The sequence below is a fragment of the Mustela putorius genome, unplaced genomic scaffold (assembly GCF_011764305.1).
Source record: "Mustela putorius furo isolate JIRA1106 unplaced genomic scaffold, ASM1176430v1.1 tig00000508_pilon_pilon_pilon, whole genome shotgun sequence".
In the NCBI taxonomy this organism is placed as follows: Eukaryota; Metazoa; Chordata; class Mammalia; order Carnivora; family Mustelidae; genus Mustela; species Mustela putorius.
In genome coordinates, this window is record NW_025421402.1 from 7,246,954 (window position 1) to 7,264,996 (window position 18,043).

At 33.3% G+C, this 18,043-nt stretch overlaps 1 protein-coding gene across 9 annotated transcripts in view; it reads left to right on the forward strand.

Annotated features, from left to right (window-relative positions):
* Positions 1–18,043, forward strand: part of KCNT2 (potassium sodium-activated channel subfamily T member 2) — a 345,029-nt gene that overhangs the window by 284,321 nt on the left and 42,665 nt on the right. For 6 of the 9 annotated variants that reach the window (XM_045081137.1, XM_045081140.1, XM_045081141.1 and 3 more), the window contains 4 exons: positions 4,299–4,400; positions 8,246–8,329; positions 9,180–9,308; positions 16,766–16,786. In XM_045081137.1, the coding sequence (XP_044937072.1) occupies positions 4,299–4,400; positions 8,246–8,329; positions 9,180–9,308; positions 16,766–16,786 (336 nt within the window). The remainder of the gene's footprint in view (positions 1–4,298; positions 4,401–8,245; positions 8,330–9,179; positions 9,309–16,765; positions 16,787–18,043) is intronic. The other 3 variants (XM_004756478.3, XM_004756479.3, XM_004756480.3) reach the window with 1 other exon arrangement.

The following is an 18,043-nucleotide window of genomic DNA, read 5'->3' on the forward strand; positions in this document are numbered from 1 at the left end:
GGACTACTTTTTATTCATAATCAAAGTATTAGAATAGCTGAATGGAAGTTTGTTTCTATCTGCCTACACTGGATTTGATTTATTAGGACACTTTTTATTTCATTTTTAAGAAAATATTTACCACTTTACCATGGCTTTCCAGAAAGAATTTGAAGAGAATATTGATATTAGTTTCTATTTTTTTAAATGTGGAAAAGCATTACCTGATATACTCTAGAGGAGTGATAAAATGTTATTTATGTGAATAATTATTTTAATATTTAAATTTATCTATTAAGAATGTGCAGTATTATGATTTCATACAATATGTCCAGAGTTTCCATAGGCTGAAGATTTGTGTCCCTCCCCAAAATTCATATGTTGAAACCTAGGCCCTGCTATGATAATGTTAGGAAGTGGGACCTTTGGGAGTGAATAGGTCATGAAGTGCTTTTATAAAAGAGACCCCAGAGAACTCCTCCACCATGTGAGGGCACAGGGAGAAGATGCCTATGAACCAGTGTAGGGCTCCATCTCACAACCCCAAGATCATGACCTGAGCTGAAATCGAGAGTCAGATACTTAACTGACTGAGTCACCAAGGTGTTCCCCCCAATCAGTTTTTTAAGAGCATGACATATGCAACATCCTTTGGAAGTAGTCTGAAGACCAAAAAAAAATAGTCTAGACTCAGCTGTGAGGCATTCATGTGGACAGCTGTTAGTTTTTCAAAATCATGACATAGTTTTCATCAACGACCCTTCATGTCATAAAACTTCCATAAAACTTCCATAAAACTGCTTATCTTCTAAGGACTCGGGTATATTTAGGTATTACCTTTAAACTCATAGGCCTCCTTACTTAAAACTAGTCTCTTGAATGATATTTGTATTCTTAATGAAGGTAAAGCAAACTTTTTTCAAGTACTGCTCAAAACGTCATGTGTACACTGATAACCTAGTCAAACACAGTGGATTTTCTCCTTTAATTATTATGTTTCAGCATTGTTTTCTATTTTCTATTTTTATTCCAAAATCCCCCCCAGTTTGGACTGCCTACTTCTTCTGCAGACAGTTTGGTCAGTTCTAATTCTTTATCTCTTTTCAGTGAGGTACTAGCATTTCACGAGCTGATTTGCTTTTCAGGCCTTCCTTCATCGTGGCGACTATGGTTGATTTAGTCTGTTTTAATAATTTTTAAAATTATAGTTGTGTTTTATGAGTCACAACTTCTGAAGATCATTAAATAGTACAGAACTTACCTTTATTTTTAAAAAGTAAATACACGTAGTTTGTTTTATAGTTTTATAAAAGCACCAAAAAAGAGTGGTGGCTTGTTTTTCTCCAAACCGAAGCAAGTAAAAGTGTAAATGTTTTAAATCTCTTATTCTATAAAAAAGAAAAAATAGGATCCTGCATCTAGAATGCAGGGTTCCTTCCTATTTGGCAAAATCTTTCTTTTAAGGCTCAACTGTGATGTCATTTCACCATTCCCCATCCTCCTTAGGTTTCCTTAATACTTGGACTTCTATGGGCTCACATCACATGGCTTTGTAGGTATTTGATTTTAAACCTTTCTTTTAAGTAAAACTGAATACCTGCCAAACTGGGATCTTTTGTGAATTACCTCTGCATTCTACCAACCTAGCTTAGTGCCTGATATATAACAGTTAATGGAAAAGTGTTTGTTGATTACACAGCTTCATTTTTCCCAAAGCCATGGGAATATTCTGTAGCCAAAGCTCCCCTCTATTTTTCTTTCTTAATTTAACACACACTGTAAATGTGCTATTTGTTTACTGTGTTATTTCTGACATAAGTCACTATTTAAACAAGAAGTGAGCCAACAGATCCCTTGACTCATTTCCAACAAGTATCTTATCTTCCAATGTGGAAATCAAGAGCCTGACCATGCAATTAGGTGACACAGATAAATAAAATGAATCATATGTATGACAGAATGAATCTCATGGGCTGCAGATACTTTCAGTTCTGGCCAGTTGTTGATATGACCTCTGATATCAGATTTTCCAAATTTAAAAGGAATCAGAAATTTAGACTTTTATGTTAAGTGTTGGCACTTGTTAGACTCAGTAAATCTTTGCAGGCCAAATGTAATTCCTCTGTAGTTATGATCTGGATTCTTTACTGCCAATGTATAAAACTTCTAGCTTGCATGTTACCTTGTGATACAGGGAGGTAGATAAATGATTTTGTCACAATATCACATTGGAATGGATGGTGAGACTAAGTAATAGTCATTTCTAGTTCTTTTTTCCCCCATATATAAATAAATAAATATATATATGTATATATATATATATACATATATATATGTAAATGCAGTTTAAGGAATTAATCCAACTTCTTCATCATCTAGAAGTAAAGAAAGAAACTGTAGAATGTATTCTCATCGGGATGGAATGAGTTACTTGAGCTCTTATATTTTAGGGTAACTTTAAAACGTAGGTCTTGAAAATAGCGTTGTAAAATCTTTGGTGTTTTTTCTCTACTGTAAGGAAAGTTAATAATAAAAAAGAGAGTAGAACATGAATGCAGAATTATTCACATAAGCAGAACAGCATTCCTGGGTATGAAAGTGTTTTCCGAGGGTGGGAAGCTTACTAAACATTTAGAAAGTGAGGAGGACTTGCAGAACTGATATTAAGAACAGTGAATTCTCTAAATGAGAATGTTATCCATGCTGATGTGGAACCTGAAGCTGGGCAAAGAATTTTAGTATTATTACCAGACAGCCAATCTGACTCAACAAAGTCCATGCTGAACGGAGAAGTCATCTACAAACGACCTACGTGTGCTTTCAAACTAAGTATTCTTGACACCTAGGCTCCCAAATTAGAGAATAGACTATGATAGAATGGAAACAGACAACAACTGGGACACCACATGCTTATTTTACCCTTTAGCCTCTCCCTACAGTCTCAAGTAAGGATATTTTTCTAGTCTAGACAGTCTTCTCAACTACATCGATGTGCTGATGTAGTGGAATAACTCCTCTTGCTACTTGGAAGGGCTGAGTCTGGGTCCCAACTAGTTTGGCCAGGGATGCCTGGGGGTCAGGTCACCCTTGTGCCTTCACAGGAAGCAATAGTAGTAGCCTTCTTTCATTCCTTGAGTAATACTTTTTGGCACAAAGTTTTAAACTCTGGGAATGGGAGGCTTTCCTTCCCTGGAGGAGCCTCCAAATTTGCTACATGAGAAACAAGAGTTTCCTTCCATTGTCTCAAAGAACAAAGACTGATTTTTTTTTTTTTAATTTGCTTTGCTGTATCTATCTTTCCAAGTAAACTTGGCAACAAATAAAACCAGCATTTTGAGATTACTGTTTGCTAAGTGCAAGATTAATTTGGATTCTTAAGAAACTCCTTACAATCTTTGACAAACATTAGCTCTCATGTCTTCATTTATTAAGGGAAAATAATAACAACAGAATTTTTCAGAAGAAACTCCCATACACTGTGGTATGCACATATGCTGTTTCTTTCCCTTGTCTCTTTTTCTAGGCATTTACAAGAGTATAGTTGCAGTTGCAATTTGGTGTGGCCGGTACAACTTAAAAGGCATTTAGTGAGATGAAAACTCACATGACCGAAAGTTGGAACCACCTGGATGTGGTGGCTCCTACTTGCCTAGCTTTGTGCCTTCGCATATGAGAATATTCAAAAGCAAAACTCCCAGGTGTTAGGATATATTACGTGGCTTTAGGCTTTGGTTTTTGTTTGGGTTTGGTTTTGTTTACATCTTATTAAATGCTTTTATTGTGTTTGTTCCTTTTGTTTTATTACCTCAAGTCCTTTGCAGAAATATTTATGAAGAGTAAATACTCCTAACCATGGAAAACAAACTGATGGTTACTAGAGGGAAGGTGGGGAGGGGGGTGGCTAAGTAGATGACGGGGGTTAAGGAGGGCACCTGCTGTGAAGAGCACTGGATCTTGTATGCAGGTGTTGAATCACTAAACTCTGCACGTGAAATTAATATTGCACTGTATGTTCACTAACTGGAATTTAAATAAAAACTTTTTTAAAAAGAGTAAATACATGTTTAGTGTAAGAGAGGTTTAACCTTCCTCAATTATTGGGTATTTTCATTGATTAAGAAAATTTGGTTATAAATATTAAAGGGAAATATTAAAAATACAGCTATATTGCTGTATTATACTACAATGTATTAAAAAATGCCCATTCATAGCTAACAACTGTATAATGAAAATATCTCCTTCACATGCATCAGGAAAACTTAAGCAGGAAAGCATAAAATATAAACTCACAAATTTTTCTATTTCAAATTTCTGAACAGAAAGAACGAGAGAAAGGTTCTAATTTGGCCTTTATGTTTCGACTGCCTTTTGCTGCTGGGAGGGTGTTTAGCATCAGTATGTTGGACACTCTTCTCTATCAGGTATGCAGTGTTTCTTTTTTCTCTCTAAAATGTTTATTCTAATTTCATTTCAATTTTATTAAATGAATAATACATCGAGTATTTCTCATGGAGCGGTTAACTTATAACGGGCCCTGGAAGCACTTCAGTGTTTTATTTTGTGTATTTAATGACAAATGTGCCTGTGAAACATTGCATAAGGAAAACAATGTTTTTCAGAGTAATCAAATAATTTTTAACCATTCTTTAGTATCAGTGTCCTACAGTGTTTTTGTGACATTTGAGTACATTTTGCTTACATTTTTGTTAAGAATATTACCAGAGTAAAAAGAGAAGGTAAGAGCAAAATATATTAAAAAAAGATAATCTTCTTCATAATGAACATTGTCAAAAAAAACGAGATACCAAAATGATGTCAATAAACTGACAAACCAAGGACATTTTAAATATCCACTAATGACCGCCTACTGTAGAAAAAATATAAAAAAGATTTTGCAACAACTAAGAACCATTTAGTTATTCAGGATGACTAAGTCAGTCAGGATGGTCATTCGATCATAGCTAAGAAATGTATAGAGATATTATTTTGCACCAATATATTTTAATCTTTTTTTAACTCTACCAGATACTGAACAGCACTAATATCTCATATTTTCAGATTCAAGTAATCAGACAATTTATAAATATTTCTGCTAAGAGAAAGCAGATATTCATGGAGCTTTAAGTTATTTGGTAACTTTAATCTCAAATAAAGCATTTCAACATTTTGTTGTGGTATTTTCTTTTGGATTGTGTATTTTATGTAGCCTCTTCTGCAATGCTTGACTGAATAAACTCATCTGAACATGGCTAAAGCTTTTCTGCTGGCCTTGGGGCTAATTATGCCCATGAATATGCCTCTAGCAACGTCACAAACCATCTGCTTATGCCAGATGAGAGGAGGAACAAGCACAACAAAGGAGAATGAGCACTCCTGTTCACCCTGAACTTTCCAGATACATTTTCTGGGCACTCCAAGAGGGGGCTTCCACCCCCACACTCCATTACTACACACATCCTTCTGATCTCTTAGGGGATTGGAGGAGAAGAACTGTTTGAGGAACAATACTGAAACTGAAGATTTTCTGTCAGTAGCAGTCAAATGCTTCATGCCATTATGCACCAGTGGTTTTCAGATTTTTTAGCCCTGGAATCTTATGTTTAAATCAAATCTCGTGAGAAAGTCTAGTAGATGGACTAAATAAAAGGGAAATTGTTCTACAGAAGTAGAAAGCAGTAGTTATTCATTTCTCTTCATTTTTATCTTTTTTTGTTGTTGTTGTAAATACACATACAGGAAGTTAGGTGTTTTCTGAAGCTACTATAGAAAGGGTGAAGCAGAACAGTAACTTTCAAATTGCCTGTTTGGCTTTGCCTGACATCAGATGAGATACATTATGGTTCATTTTTTTTCAGATGAGATAGAATATTCATTTATTGATTAAAAAGGAATATTAGAAATCAGATATATAAATCCTAAATTCATGTAATAAGTATGCATATATTCTTAAACTAAATGCCATCTAATTTTTTTGGTTAGTGATTTGAACCCACGTTCTCAAGGATAAATATTTATATGATATATTTAAGAACTATTATTAATGTCTACAATTGTACAGTGACTTACTATTAATGCAATCCTATCCTAGACATCATATTGTGTGCTTCCTCAAAGAAACCGATGATGTAGGCAGTATAATCAATCCCAATATATAGACAAGACACAAAGGCTCAGAAAGAAAAACTATCCAGTAGTTACTGTGAACCCTCATCTTCAGACCGTGCACATCTCATTTCGATTACTCACTACCCTATCTTTGTGGCAAATGAATCCACCTTATGGTACTTTTTTTTTTTAATTTAACTTACTAGAAGGTTGTTTTTCTTTATAACATCTTGTCCATAGTCCCTTTCCTTCTTCCCACTTGAATCACAGATCACTTTCATATTTTTAATGATTTTCTTAATTTTTATCTTCATGAAGCTGGAAAGCCAATGATTAAAAAATAAGTATAATCTGAGGAGAGGTGGAGGGGGTGAAAAAATGTATTATCTAAAATACAATCAAATAGGGGCACCTGTATGGCTCATTAGATTAAGTGTCTGCCTTCATCTCAGGGTCCTGGGATCGAGCCCCACATGAGGTTCCCTGGTCAGCTGGGAGCCTGCTTCTCTCTTCCTTTGGCCCTTCCCCCACTCATACCCTCTCTCTCTCAAATAAATAACAAAATAAAATCTTGCAAATAAAATAAAATAATAAAATACAATTAAATAAATACTAAGTGAAATTGAGAAAGATTCTTCTGTGATCAAATTCCATGAGATTGAATGCACAGACTTTATAATAGCAGGTGGGGCTGTCCCTGTCATTTTGGCTCACTTGTACACCTTGTCTTTGCCCTAATGAAGTTAAAGGACAAATGACTTCTAGACAAGGGATGCATCAGTGACAAAGGCAGCAAGCAGATCAGCAGTATAACCACATCCAGCTCAAAAATAATTTATAATAGCTGTTTACCAAATCTTCAATGGACTTATTGACCCCCAAGAGTACTTTCAATTTTTCATTTTGGGAAATAGTTTTCAGTGTCTGAGAAGGTGCTTAAAAAGTCCTCTTCTTTAGTGCTTCATGCCATTATGCACCAGTGGTTTTCAGATTTTTTAGCCCTGGAGGGTGAAGTTGAAGGGTGCGTGTCACCATTGCTCTTGGTGGCCTCCAGTTGGTTCGTGGTATAACTACCAGGACACTAACCCACCTCGAAACAAAACTTCCATTTCTTTGGCCTGAGAAAAGGGAATGGATATGGTTCCTTTGTTCTTGTTTAAATGGCAGGGTTTAATTTTCTGATGCTAGCTGTTGGTAAAATGGTAATGAACAAAGTAGCCTGGTAAATTTATTTAAAAGGTATTGTAACTTAAAAAAAAAACTTTGCTATGCAAAATAACTAGATGAATATTCAAATTTTTCATTTTTTAACACTTGTGGATTAAATTCAAGACAGTCATTTTATACAATCTATAAAATAATTATTACATGTCATGGTGAAATGTGCTTGTATCTTTTGAAAGTTTTTCTTTTCACTCAGAACTAAGAATAAGTTTAAGAAATTGAAAACATTGTTAACTTAATACTCTGTTGAGCAATGTTCTAGCAATATGTCAAATTAAACCTTATACACGAACACATCAAGTAGTCTTATAATGGTATTTAATACTAAATTATTAATTCATTAATATTTAGATTTACTGAAATATTAGAAATTTATTCTAGTAGCAAAGATCTTAATCCTAAAAAAAACTTTTGGAATATCTCCTTGCAAATTTTAGAGTTCAAGTTTTTTTTTTTAATATTCTCTATTTTAGCTCATAGTTTTTTGTTATTAAAAATTAATTAAAATCTGTTTTATCATGTCTAATAGTACATAGAAATTTATTCTAGTAGCAAAGATCTTAATCCTAAAAAAAACTTTTGGAATATCTCCTTGCAAATTTTAGACTTCCAGTTTTTTTTTAATATTCTCTATTTTAGCTCATAGTTTTTTTGTTATTAAAAATTAATTAAAATATGTTTTATCATGTCTAATAGTACATAAAACTTAAGCATGTCAGGATAGTCTAATGAATACTTATTCTCCATAGTTCCTCGTGGACAGCTTACCTGTACCTGTGTATTTAAGACACTGACAGGATAGATTTTTACTTCCTTTTTAAGGGGGGCTTAATGATGTGTTATGAGAAGTAAACTTTTAGAAATGGTAAGATGTTCTCACTGAGCTATTCTGTACACTTCATGCACATAATAAATATGTATGTTGTTTGTATTGCAGTCATTTGTAAAGGATTATATGATTTCTATCACCAGACTTCTGTTGGGATTGGACACTACTCCAGGATCAGGGTTTCTTTGTTCTGTAAGTTAATATTCGCTGGAATAGAATTGTTCTAATAGATGTTTCTGAAATTCAACTATAATGTACTTTGGGTAATATGTGCTCAAAGAATATCCTCAAGGTTTTTTAGTTCCTTAAAAATTTTTCAGAGAAAACGTTTTAAATTATTCATGAAAACAGCCATTCTATACAAAATTCAGAACACGTGTTTTTTTCTAGCTGGCATTTGAAACTGATGGTTTCTGACATAGGATGCCTTGCTATTGAGGAAAACAGTGACCATTAAGTTTACCCCCTCCTTTATTTTTTTTTTTAAATGAATATAGTTTGTTCAAGTATTTATTCAGGGAAGCAACTTGCCAACAATACAGATTTGGGATCAGCAAAAAGGAACTAGTACTTATGCCTCTGTCTGGGAGCCCTGGGCTCACTTTGTTATACCCTTTTCTCCGTATAAGCATTATTAGGACTTTAGATGGACAATTTCTTTTTGTGCTGGAGTGTCTTTTGCATTTGAAGATCTATAGCATCAGCAGACCCTGCCCGCTAATTCCAGTAGCAGCTGTAGTCATTGCAACATTCAAAAAAAGTCTACACCTCTTTCCCAACGTCTCTCAATTACCAGTGACTACTGCCTACTGATGTTGAACTAACATGATGCTGTGCTGCTACAAATTGAGTAGTTGGTCTTCTGAAGTTTGTGGAATCCCAGGGGTAACCTAAGGTGGCGTGCCATAAATAAGTTCAGTCCATGCATATCTTACGAAATGTCATTTTGAGATTTTTAAATATTTTTACGTTTAGCCTCTAAAAAGTGAAAAATAACCTGAGTTTTTATTTATTTATTTTTTTAATGGTGTATATCTAATAGATGAAAATCACTGAGGATGACCTGTGGATCAGAACTTATGCCAGACTTTACCAGAAGCTGTGCTCTTCTACTGGAGATGTTCCCATTGGGATCTACAGGACTGAGTCTCAGAAACTTACTACATCTGAGGTTTGGAAATACCAAAATATTCCAGTTTTAATGATGAATCTGATTGAAGATAGCCATTCCTAATCATAGAAATGGATTTCTAAAAAAAGTTAGAGAATGAAAAAGAACGCTCTCTGAACACACAGTGTCAGTTCTCAGAGGCAAAAAACAAAACAAAACAAAACAAAACAAAAAAAACTATTTGTTGAAGTAAACAAGGTGAGAATTCCCCAAAATGTTGTTGGCTAAGGGATTGTTTTGGAGTTCGTGGACTTTGGGCTCTGAATGCCTTTTGTAGGTCTAGAATTTTGCATGTCTAGATTGTCAGGAAGCAAATTAATTTTAATTAACCTTATGACTCATAAGAGCAGTTTTCAGGGCAAGTCATACAGCTTTCTCATATACTCCTCATCTCACATATATACATTTGGAAGGAAGTGAAACAAAGTTAGCACTGAAATTCACATTTCTCAAACTCTAGATTAAAGACTACTCTGAAGCCAAGATAAAACTCCAGGAGTAGTACCAGATCTTCCCAGAGGAAAGCTCAGTATTTGTAAAAGCAAACTAGAATCTATTTATATGGAACAAAATTGCCAATGATTTCCTACAGCTAAAAACACATCCACACCGATCTGGCCACATTATGTGGTTCTAAATAGTTTTTATATCCTCAGTAAAACATCACCTTTTAAATGAGATTCTTTCATGAAATAAAAATTTTGGATAAATACACTATCCTACCAATATTTATAAAATTGTTTAACATAATTATGGTTTATATTCTTAAAATATTTTTCTTCTCAAATATCTCAAAGTTATTCAAAATTTTGGTTAGCCATATCTGTTTTTGGTCTTATGCAAAATTAACTAAGAGACTCAGTTCTGTTATTTGCAGTTTAGTAATCCATGCAGCTATGAAACTGGTTTGTGTTAAAATCACTGAATCCATATATAGAAAAAAAAAAAAAGAGCTTTATGGAGAGCATATGAGCAAAAGAGTGGATTTTTGTTTGCTTGCAAAAATTTATGATTTGACATTTAAATAAGTAATATTGAGGACTACAGGAAATTGTTCAATTCTTCTGGGTGCATTTTAGCAGTTTCACTGTAGATCAGGTGTACTAAAAGGAACTTGATTGCCATCTCTTGTTACTTCATAAGATAGTTTGGCCAGATATGCCTAAAATTTAAAAATGCTGTATCTAAAAAACTATTTTTTGATTAAAGGTTAAGAGAAGACAAGTGCTTCCACACCTAAGCAATTAACCACTTATTTGAGCTTGTTAAGTACAAAGAAAGTTTCCATTCACTAGAATATTATTATTCTCTTATTTTATGTATAGGTTTTGCAAATTCGAATGTAGTAAATTCTGCTTGGTCAAGTTCATATTTATGTCATCATTTTATATTATTAAGAAACTTTGTAGTATGCTATTTACATTATAGTAGGGAAAGGATAATTGAGTATTTGTATTGTCGTCATGGAGCATTTAACATTACATTTTGGTCATCTCAAAAAATATCCCTCAGTAAAATGCTTATAAATCCCTAGAACTCTAGCTTGTATGAAAAACACACATCCTTAGGAATATTAAAGGAAACTGAGTTAAATAAAGATGATACCTCCTGTCTTTCTATATTGATTACAGTTCGTTTTTTGACACATATATTTTTACTTAAATTTTATATTCTACCTATTGTGTAAAAATTGAGGCAACCCAAATAATTAAAGATAAAAATAAAACCATCAAGATTTTTTACAACACAATATATTAATAGAGGCAGAGAAAATAATGTTATCTTACATGTAAAATGAACTGAGTGCTACAGTTGAGCCAGAATTCTACTTTTACTTTCCTGGTCAGTAAGGCAAAAATAGAACTGTTGAATTACATAGTAATTATAGTCTGATACATGAAAGGATAAAAGTTAATCTTGAGAAAGATTTGTTATTAAAAGAACACATATATTATAGACTTTCTTATTTAAAAGGTTTTAGATAAGACGAAGAACAGTATCTATCCTCAATCATAGTTTTACAAGATACAAAAGTGCCATTAAAGTGAATATCCTTTAAGTTGATCTTTTATTTTTTTAAAACAGGACATCAATTAAATGAGAACTCAAAGACATTGGATTTTGTATGAAGAGGAAAACTTTTTTTCCTGATCATATAAAAAATAAAGAATAAGACCTGAATGTCTCTCATGAGATGAAAGATTGGCTCATACATTCCATCATCTTTCTCAAATATTGGAAGGTTCAAGAAAAGTCAAGCGGTAGAATTCAGATGATTTATCTTTGCCCCCAATGTTAATTTTCTCTTACTTTAATTAAAGAAAGACAACAAATTTCAGGAGGTAGAAACTCCATGTAATAATTAGAATCGGGTGACTAACATATTCTTGCATAAATAGCTGTCAGATTCCCATTCCCCCTGACAGTTCATACAGCTGTGATACTGTCCCTCACTCCACACAGGCAGATTGAAGGTTCGTTTCTATGGAGAGAGTACATATATACTCTGTGGATTGAAGGGACAGTTGAGGGCAATCATACCACCCTAAATTCAGAGAACTAAGTGAAAGGTACATTCTGTATACTGTACCCTTCAGCAGCAGATTAGAGATCTTCCCTAGGGAATCTGACCAAACCAAGTGAAATACCTAAAGATATAGACATGGGACATTCAGTAATCTAGTGATCACCATGAAACTCAATAAAAAGAATCTCACCCAGAGCATTCAATAAATTTTATTAGTCCCCTACTCTTCAATAAGAGAAGACAACTAAAAATTCCCTGTGTTGGGAAATGAACCACAAAGGCAGAAAGTGAACAGAAAGGAAAAAACACGCAAAAAGCACAGATCATTGAGGAAGAAGACAATTTCGAACATGAAATAAAATATTTACCCAAAAGAAAAAAAAATATATCCACCCAAAGATTCGCATACAAATGTTCTTAGTAGCATTGTTCATAATAGCCCAAATTTGGAAAAAACCTAAATGTCCATCAGTTAGTAAACAGATAAGCCAAATGTGGTATATCCATACAATGGAATACTGTTTATCCATAGAAAGAAACTACTTATATGTGCTGTTACTGGGATGAACCTCCAAAAATATTAAGTTTCATGAAAGAGGGCAGACACAAAAGACCCCATGTTGTATTATTTCATGTTTATGAAGTGTCATAAAAAGTAAATGAATGCAGGGAGGAAGCAGATTAGTGATGGCTTAAGTGAGGGGGAGGTGGAGGAAATGGGGAACCAGCTAATGAACATGATGGGGTTTGCTGGGGTATTAGAAATATTCTAAACTGATTGATGGTGATGATTGTACAACTTGGTAAGTTGACTAAATATTTCTGGATTTTATATTTGAAAATTATATGTCGTATATATATTAGTAAAGTTATATACTGAAAAACTATAATTAAAATTATTAGAAAAAATAAGATACTGCAAGGATGAAAGATGAACAGGAAACTGAATTTTTATCTTTTTAATTTTTTTTTTAGAGAAAGGGAGGAGGTGAGGGGGCAGAGGGGAAAGGAGAGAGAATCCCAAGCAGGCTCTGTGCCCAATGAAGAGCCCCATGTGGGGCTTGATCTCATCACCCTGAGATCATGACCTGAGCCAATATCAAATTGGTTGCTCCACCAACTGAGCCACCCAGGTGCCCCAGGAAACTAAATTGTTGAAAGAACATTTTAGGAAAAAGAAAACCTTGGGAATTGAAAATATGATAGCAGAGGTAAAAAGAAGTTCATATCATAAATTTGAGGAAATCACCAAGAACCTAGAGCAGAAATTCAAACATGGAAATAGTAAAGAAAAGATAAGATTAGAGGACTAGTCCAGGAGTTCTAAGGTCTGAATGATAACACTTCCATGGAGAAGGGATGCATCAAAATATCAGTGTAATAATTTAAGAATAATCCCAGAATAGTAGTGTGTTAATTTCCAAAGGGGAAGGGTCACCAAGTGCCCATTATAATGAATTAAAACAGACTAACATCAAGACACAGCATCATAGTATTTCAGAATATTGAAGGAAAGAAGATGCAGGAGGAAGAGAGCAGGGATAGATCACATGCAAAATATATTTGGGATTTTTCAACAGCAACACTGTAAGCCAAAAGACAATGGAGCAATGCCCTCAAGATCTTGAGGAAATATTTCCAAACTATAATTCTATATTCAGCCAAACCTATCAAACTTGTGTAAGAGTAAGATAAATCATATTTCAGCATTGCCTCCAAAAACGCTCTACCATGCCTGCTTTCTGAGGAAACTACTCCCACCAAAAAGAATGAATACACTGAAAAAGGAATCATGGTATGGAGGAAACCAGACACTTTATGAAATCCAGGCAACAAATATGAAGCCAAGGAAATCCCTATGATGACAGTGAAAAGACCCTCAGACATCAGGGTAACCTGAAATGGGTTAGAAAGTTTCAGAGGGATTTGTTCAGGAAGATGAAGTCTATAGAGTATCTTGCATATCTCAATGTCTTAAGGAATGTTTAGACAGTTGCTAGAGATCTCACGGTGAATTAAGAACAGGTATAATTAAGCAGTTATAAAAATAACAAAGTTATTAACTTCATGAATATGTTATCACCACCACGAACAAAAACATTCATGCAAGAAGTGACTAGTAGCCATGTTTCCTGCATAGATCATCTGTAAATTGTACTTAGTCATAATATGCCCTCAATTTGGATCTAACCAGAATTACACTTGAACAATTTTGAAATGATGAGAGATGGCAAAGGTACTGGATCAGGTGGAAAAGATTAATTTCTTTTCTTCCAGAGTGTGAAATGAATAGATGAAAGCAGAAACTGAAAAAAATAAAATTAAATTAAACCTATTACAGAAAAACCAAGATAAAGACTTACATAACCAGCTGAAAGAGATAAAAGTAGATGTGTCCTAGGGAAATAAAAATGATTATGTTAGATGCTTCTATTTTTCAAAACAAATCGTAACATTTTCTGACATCACAGTGTATTTGTAGCTAATAAAACAACTAATAATTTATAGTCATATGGTAGTTGCATTAGACATTGATTATTTTTTTCAGATTACATTGCAAGTATTAAAATCTGTCCTATTCTGTGGATAATTTTTTTATTAAGTGCCGACATTTCACATCAGAACATGGTAGGAATAAACACAGGTAAAAACTAGGCCTTGTTCCTTTATTTCATGGAGTTTAAAAAAATACAATTTAAAGGCCGATGCAGGATTTCATGCCATATTATTTTCTAGTCTGTCTTCAGCATCTTCTCATGGTCTATGTATAGAAAAAAAAGTTATTTAGCTTTGTCTGTGGGAGTAGGGGAAACACTACATTCTTCAGGCAGACATCTTTGAGAGGACAGACGATGATAAAGAATATTTATAATTGAAATTTTAAAATGTACCAAAGACCTGGAAATATAATCTCAGTTTTTCAGGGGGCTGAATATTGGTGGAAGGAGAATTCATACAAACATAAAGAATATAGTGGAGGTGCATACAGGGACTCAAAGTCGGTTCATGGAGGGGCCCCTGGGTGGCTCAGTGGTTAAGTAGCTGCCTTTGGCTCGGGTCATGATCCCAGGGTCCAGGGATCGAGCCCCACATTGGGCTCCCTGCTCAGCGGGAAGCTTGCTTCTCCCTCTCCCACTCCCTCTGCTCGTGTTCCCTCTCGCTGTGTCTCTGTCAAATAAATAAATTAAAAAAAAAAAAAAATCAGTCCATGGATATAGCTGGGTAGTAGGGTACAGCTGGGTCCTGTCCCTTTTTACCTGGTTCTATATCCCCTTCCCAGAGCTTCTACCATCATCTATGTATGTCAGTTTAAGAAAATCTTTATAAACATTAGAATAAAATAATAAAAAATAAGCAAAAAATAAACATCAGAATCTCCTGGTTCAAAGTATGGAGGTGTGAGGACTCGTGCTGTATAGAAGGACTATACTTCTGTCCATAATCCTTTATCCACAATTCTGAAATCCAAAAAGCTCACTAATTTATTTCACCTCATTTTATATGTGAAATTTTAATATTGCTCCACTTAAAGTGAATATTCTTACTTTTTGTTGCAGATATATTATTATTTTTAATTATGAAATGCTGCTCCCCGAGACCCACTAGGGACATTGACTACCATACAGGATATGGTATAATACTGTCTTTCCAAAATTTGATAAATTTTAAATTAATAAGTATATTTGTTCCTATGGTTTTTTGGTAAGAAAATGTGGAACTGTATTTACCTCCAGTTTTCCAGTGTATTGAAAGTTACATTTGCTTGAGGTGTTCTATAATCGCTGAAAATTTTACTAGAAATTAGAGATCATTTAAAAGCATATTAAAGTACCAACATCTTTTCAATGTACACAGTAAATTTGTGGAATATGTTACTGTGATTGTTGGTTACTTTCATAATAATAAATCCTAAAACTTTAAAGCATGTGATATAATGAAATAATCATTGTCCTATCTACCAATCATTAACTCTTTACTATTCAACTGGAACATAGTCTTTTTAAATGTATTACTGAAGTAAGCTTATCTTTTTTACAAAATCACGTTAATAAAATTATTTTAAAAAGGATTAAGATAGGATAGTTTTGAAATTCTAGCTGCTCATTCTCTGTCATTATTCACTAGAGCAATGTTATTATTCTCTTGGGCCATGTGTTAAGAATCCTGAGATAAACAGTTTTAAGGATCCTATAATCAAATGTTTATATGTGTTTTTTATATTTGTATAAACAGAGAGCTAGATAACTTGTTAAATTTGAGTTATGTTACACCAAAGAATATAACTGAAAATTTTATTTCTACCTATTGAAAAACGAATAGAATATTAGTCCTTAGAATTAAAGACTAAGATAGCATGATTTGTATTGCCTCTCAATATTTAAGGGTTATATGGTGACTGGAAAGGTCAGATTTTAGACTTTATAGCCAATGTGAGAGCTCAGAATATATCTATAAACAAATTTATATCTTATGACAATATCTAAATTTAAAAGTATTAAATTTTTGTGAGTATTAAGTTTTATATGCGATCCAGATTTTAGCACACTACAAATATTAATGCTAATAATGGTTATTGAATGCCAATAATTTGTCAAATATTCTCTCATGAACTTTATAAGCTCCTATCAATTGTTTTATTTTCCCTACCAGTACTATTTTTTCTTTCTATCAAAGCCTTCAGAGACAATTTTACTAACCAGACAAAAAATAATCTAACAGGAACTTTCTGCTAGACTTTTAAAATAACAACTTATTCCTTATCTAATTTTATTCAGAAGCCCTGTAATAAATAATGAAACACCTAATTGTATTATAAGTGTTAAATGGGGACTTGTCATATTTTGTCCTTGTTGTTGACTGTTTCATGTATGTATTTAGTCATTGTTTAAACTGTATTTTGTGTGTTTCTTTTTTCCTCCCTTTGTGTCAGTCTCGAGAAATAGCATCACAAGTAAGTATTTTGTCTCCCTTGCCTCAAATAGTTTAATATGTAAATTCAATGCTTTTAAAGGGAAAGAGTATTAACAATTAAATTCAGTACTTCAGATGTTAAAATAAAACAAATTAATTACACTGAAGTGTTCTAAATACTCTATTTTCAAGTTAGCATATCTGTATTTTCCCAATAATACTGCGAGTTCATTTTACCTGTTTGTCTTCACATTATGTTTGTATATTAGTCCAGTCATGTTGTTACTTGCTGCTAGTCACTTACCGGCTGGGATTTTCTGTCTGTCCTTGAGTGAGGTGCCCACCTTCAATGTAATCAACTGAGACTAAGAAAGTGCTGACAGTCAGGTGATATGAAACACATCTTTTCCTACGCTTCCTATCTAAGCTTTAGAATTAAAGACTAAGATAGTCTAGACCCTAGAAAGGGGTCTAGGAACAATAGGATTTGTGCTTTCTCTAGCATACTTTTTAGCATTTAATTTACTCTTCAATAATTGTAATTTATTGTCATGAAGAAGCTGTCAGTTTAGTGCTTAATAATATTGACCTGGGTTAATAATTGATTTGTTACAATAAAAAAAAAATATTCTTAACAATATATTGTGTGTGTATACACACATTATATTTCTGAAACCATGATACTATCTTCATGAGATTTGTATTTTTAATCTTATTTTCCATTTTCTTCATATAAACCATGATAAATAATTGTCATTATGTTCTTAGCACTTAACACAGACTCCCAAGCATAAATATAATTGATGAAACCATTACAAATATAAACACTTTAAAAATTGCATTTTGAATGTCAAAGCAATGGTAGAATTTAGCCCATTAAGTGGAAAGCTTATATGCCCAAGTTGCCATCTAAAAGTACACTTCGATTTAAGAAAAATAAAATTAAAAAAAAAAGAAAAAGAAAAGTACAGGTCTGTTTTTGAGCTTGTTGGATTTTGGAGAAAAATTCTATATTCATAATACCCACATTTTTGATATAATGGCTGTTGCCTACATCACAAATTTTGTTCATTAAATTATTTTAAACATCTTAAATTATTTAGTTAATTGTTTATGAGCTATACTTCTATTATATTTTTCAATATATTATTTTGTTTTATTATATCTTGAATCCTTCAGAATTTACTAAATATTCACCAAGGAAGTTTCCCTTTGGGCTGCACGATTAAAGCTTTAGAAGAGTGCTGTCTGACCTATTTCACATCATGGTCCACACTGGAAATGTAATGTTTGTTTG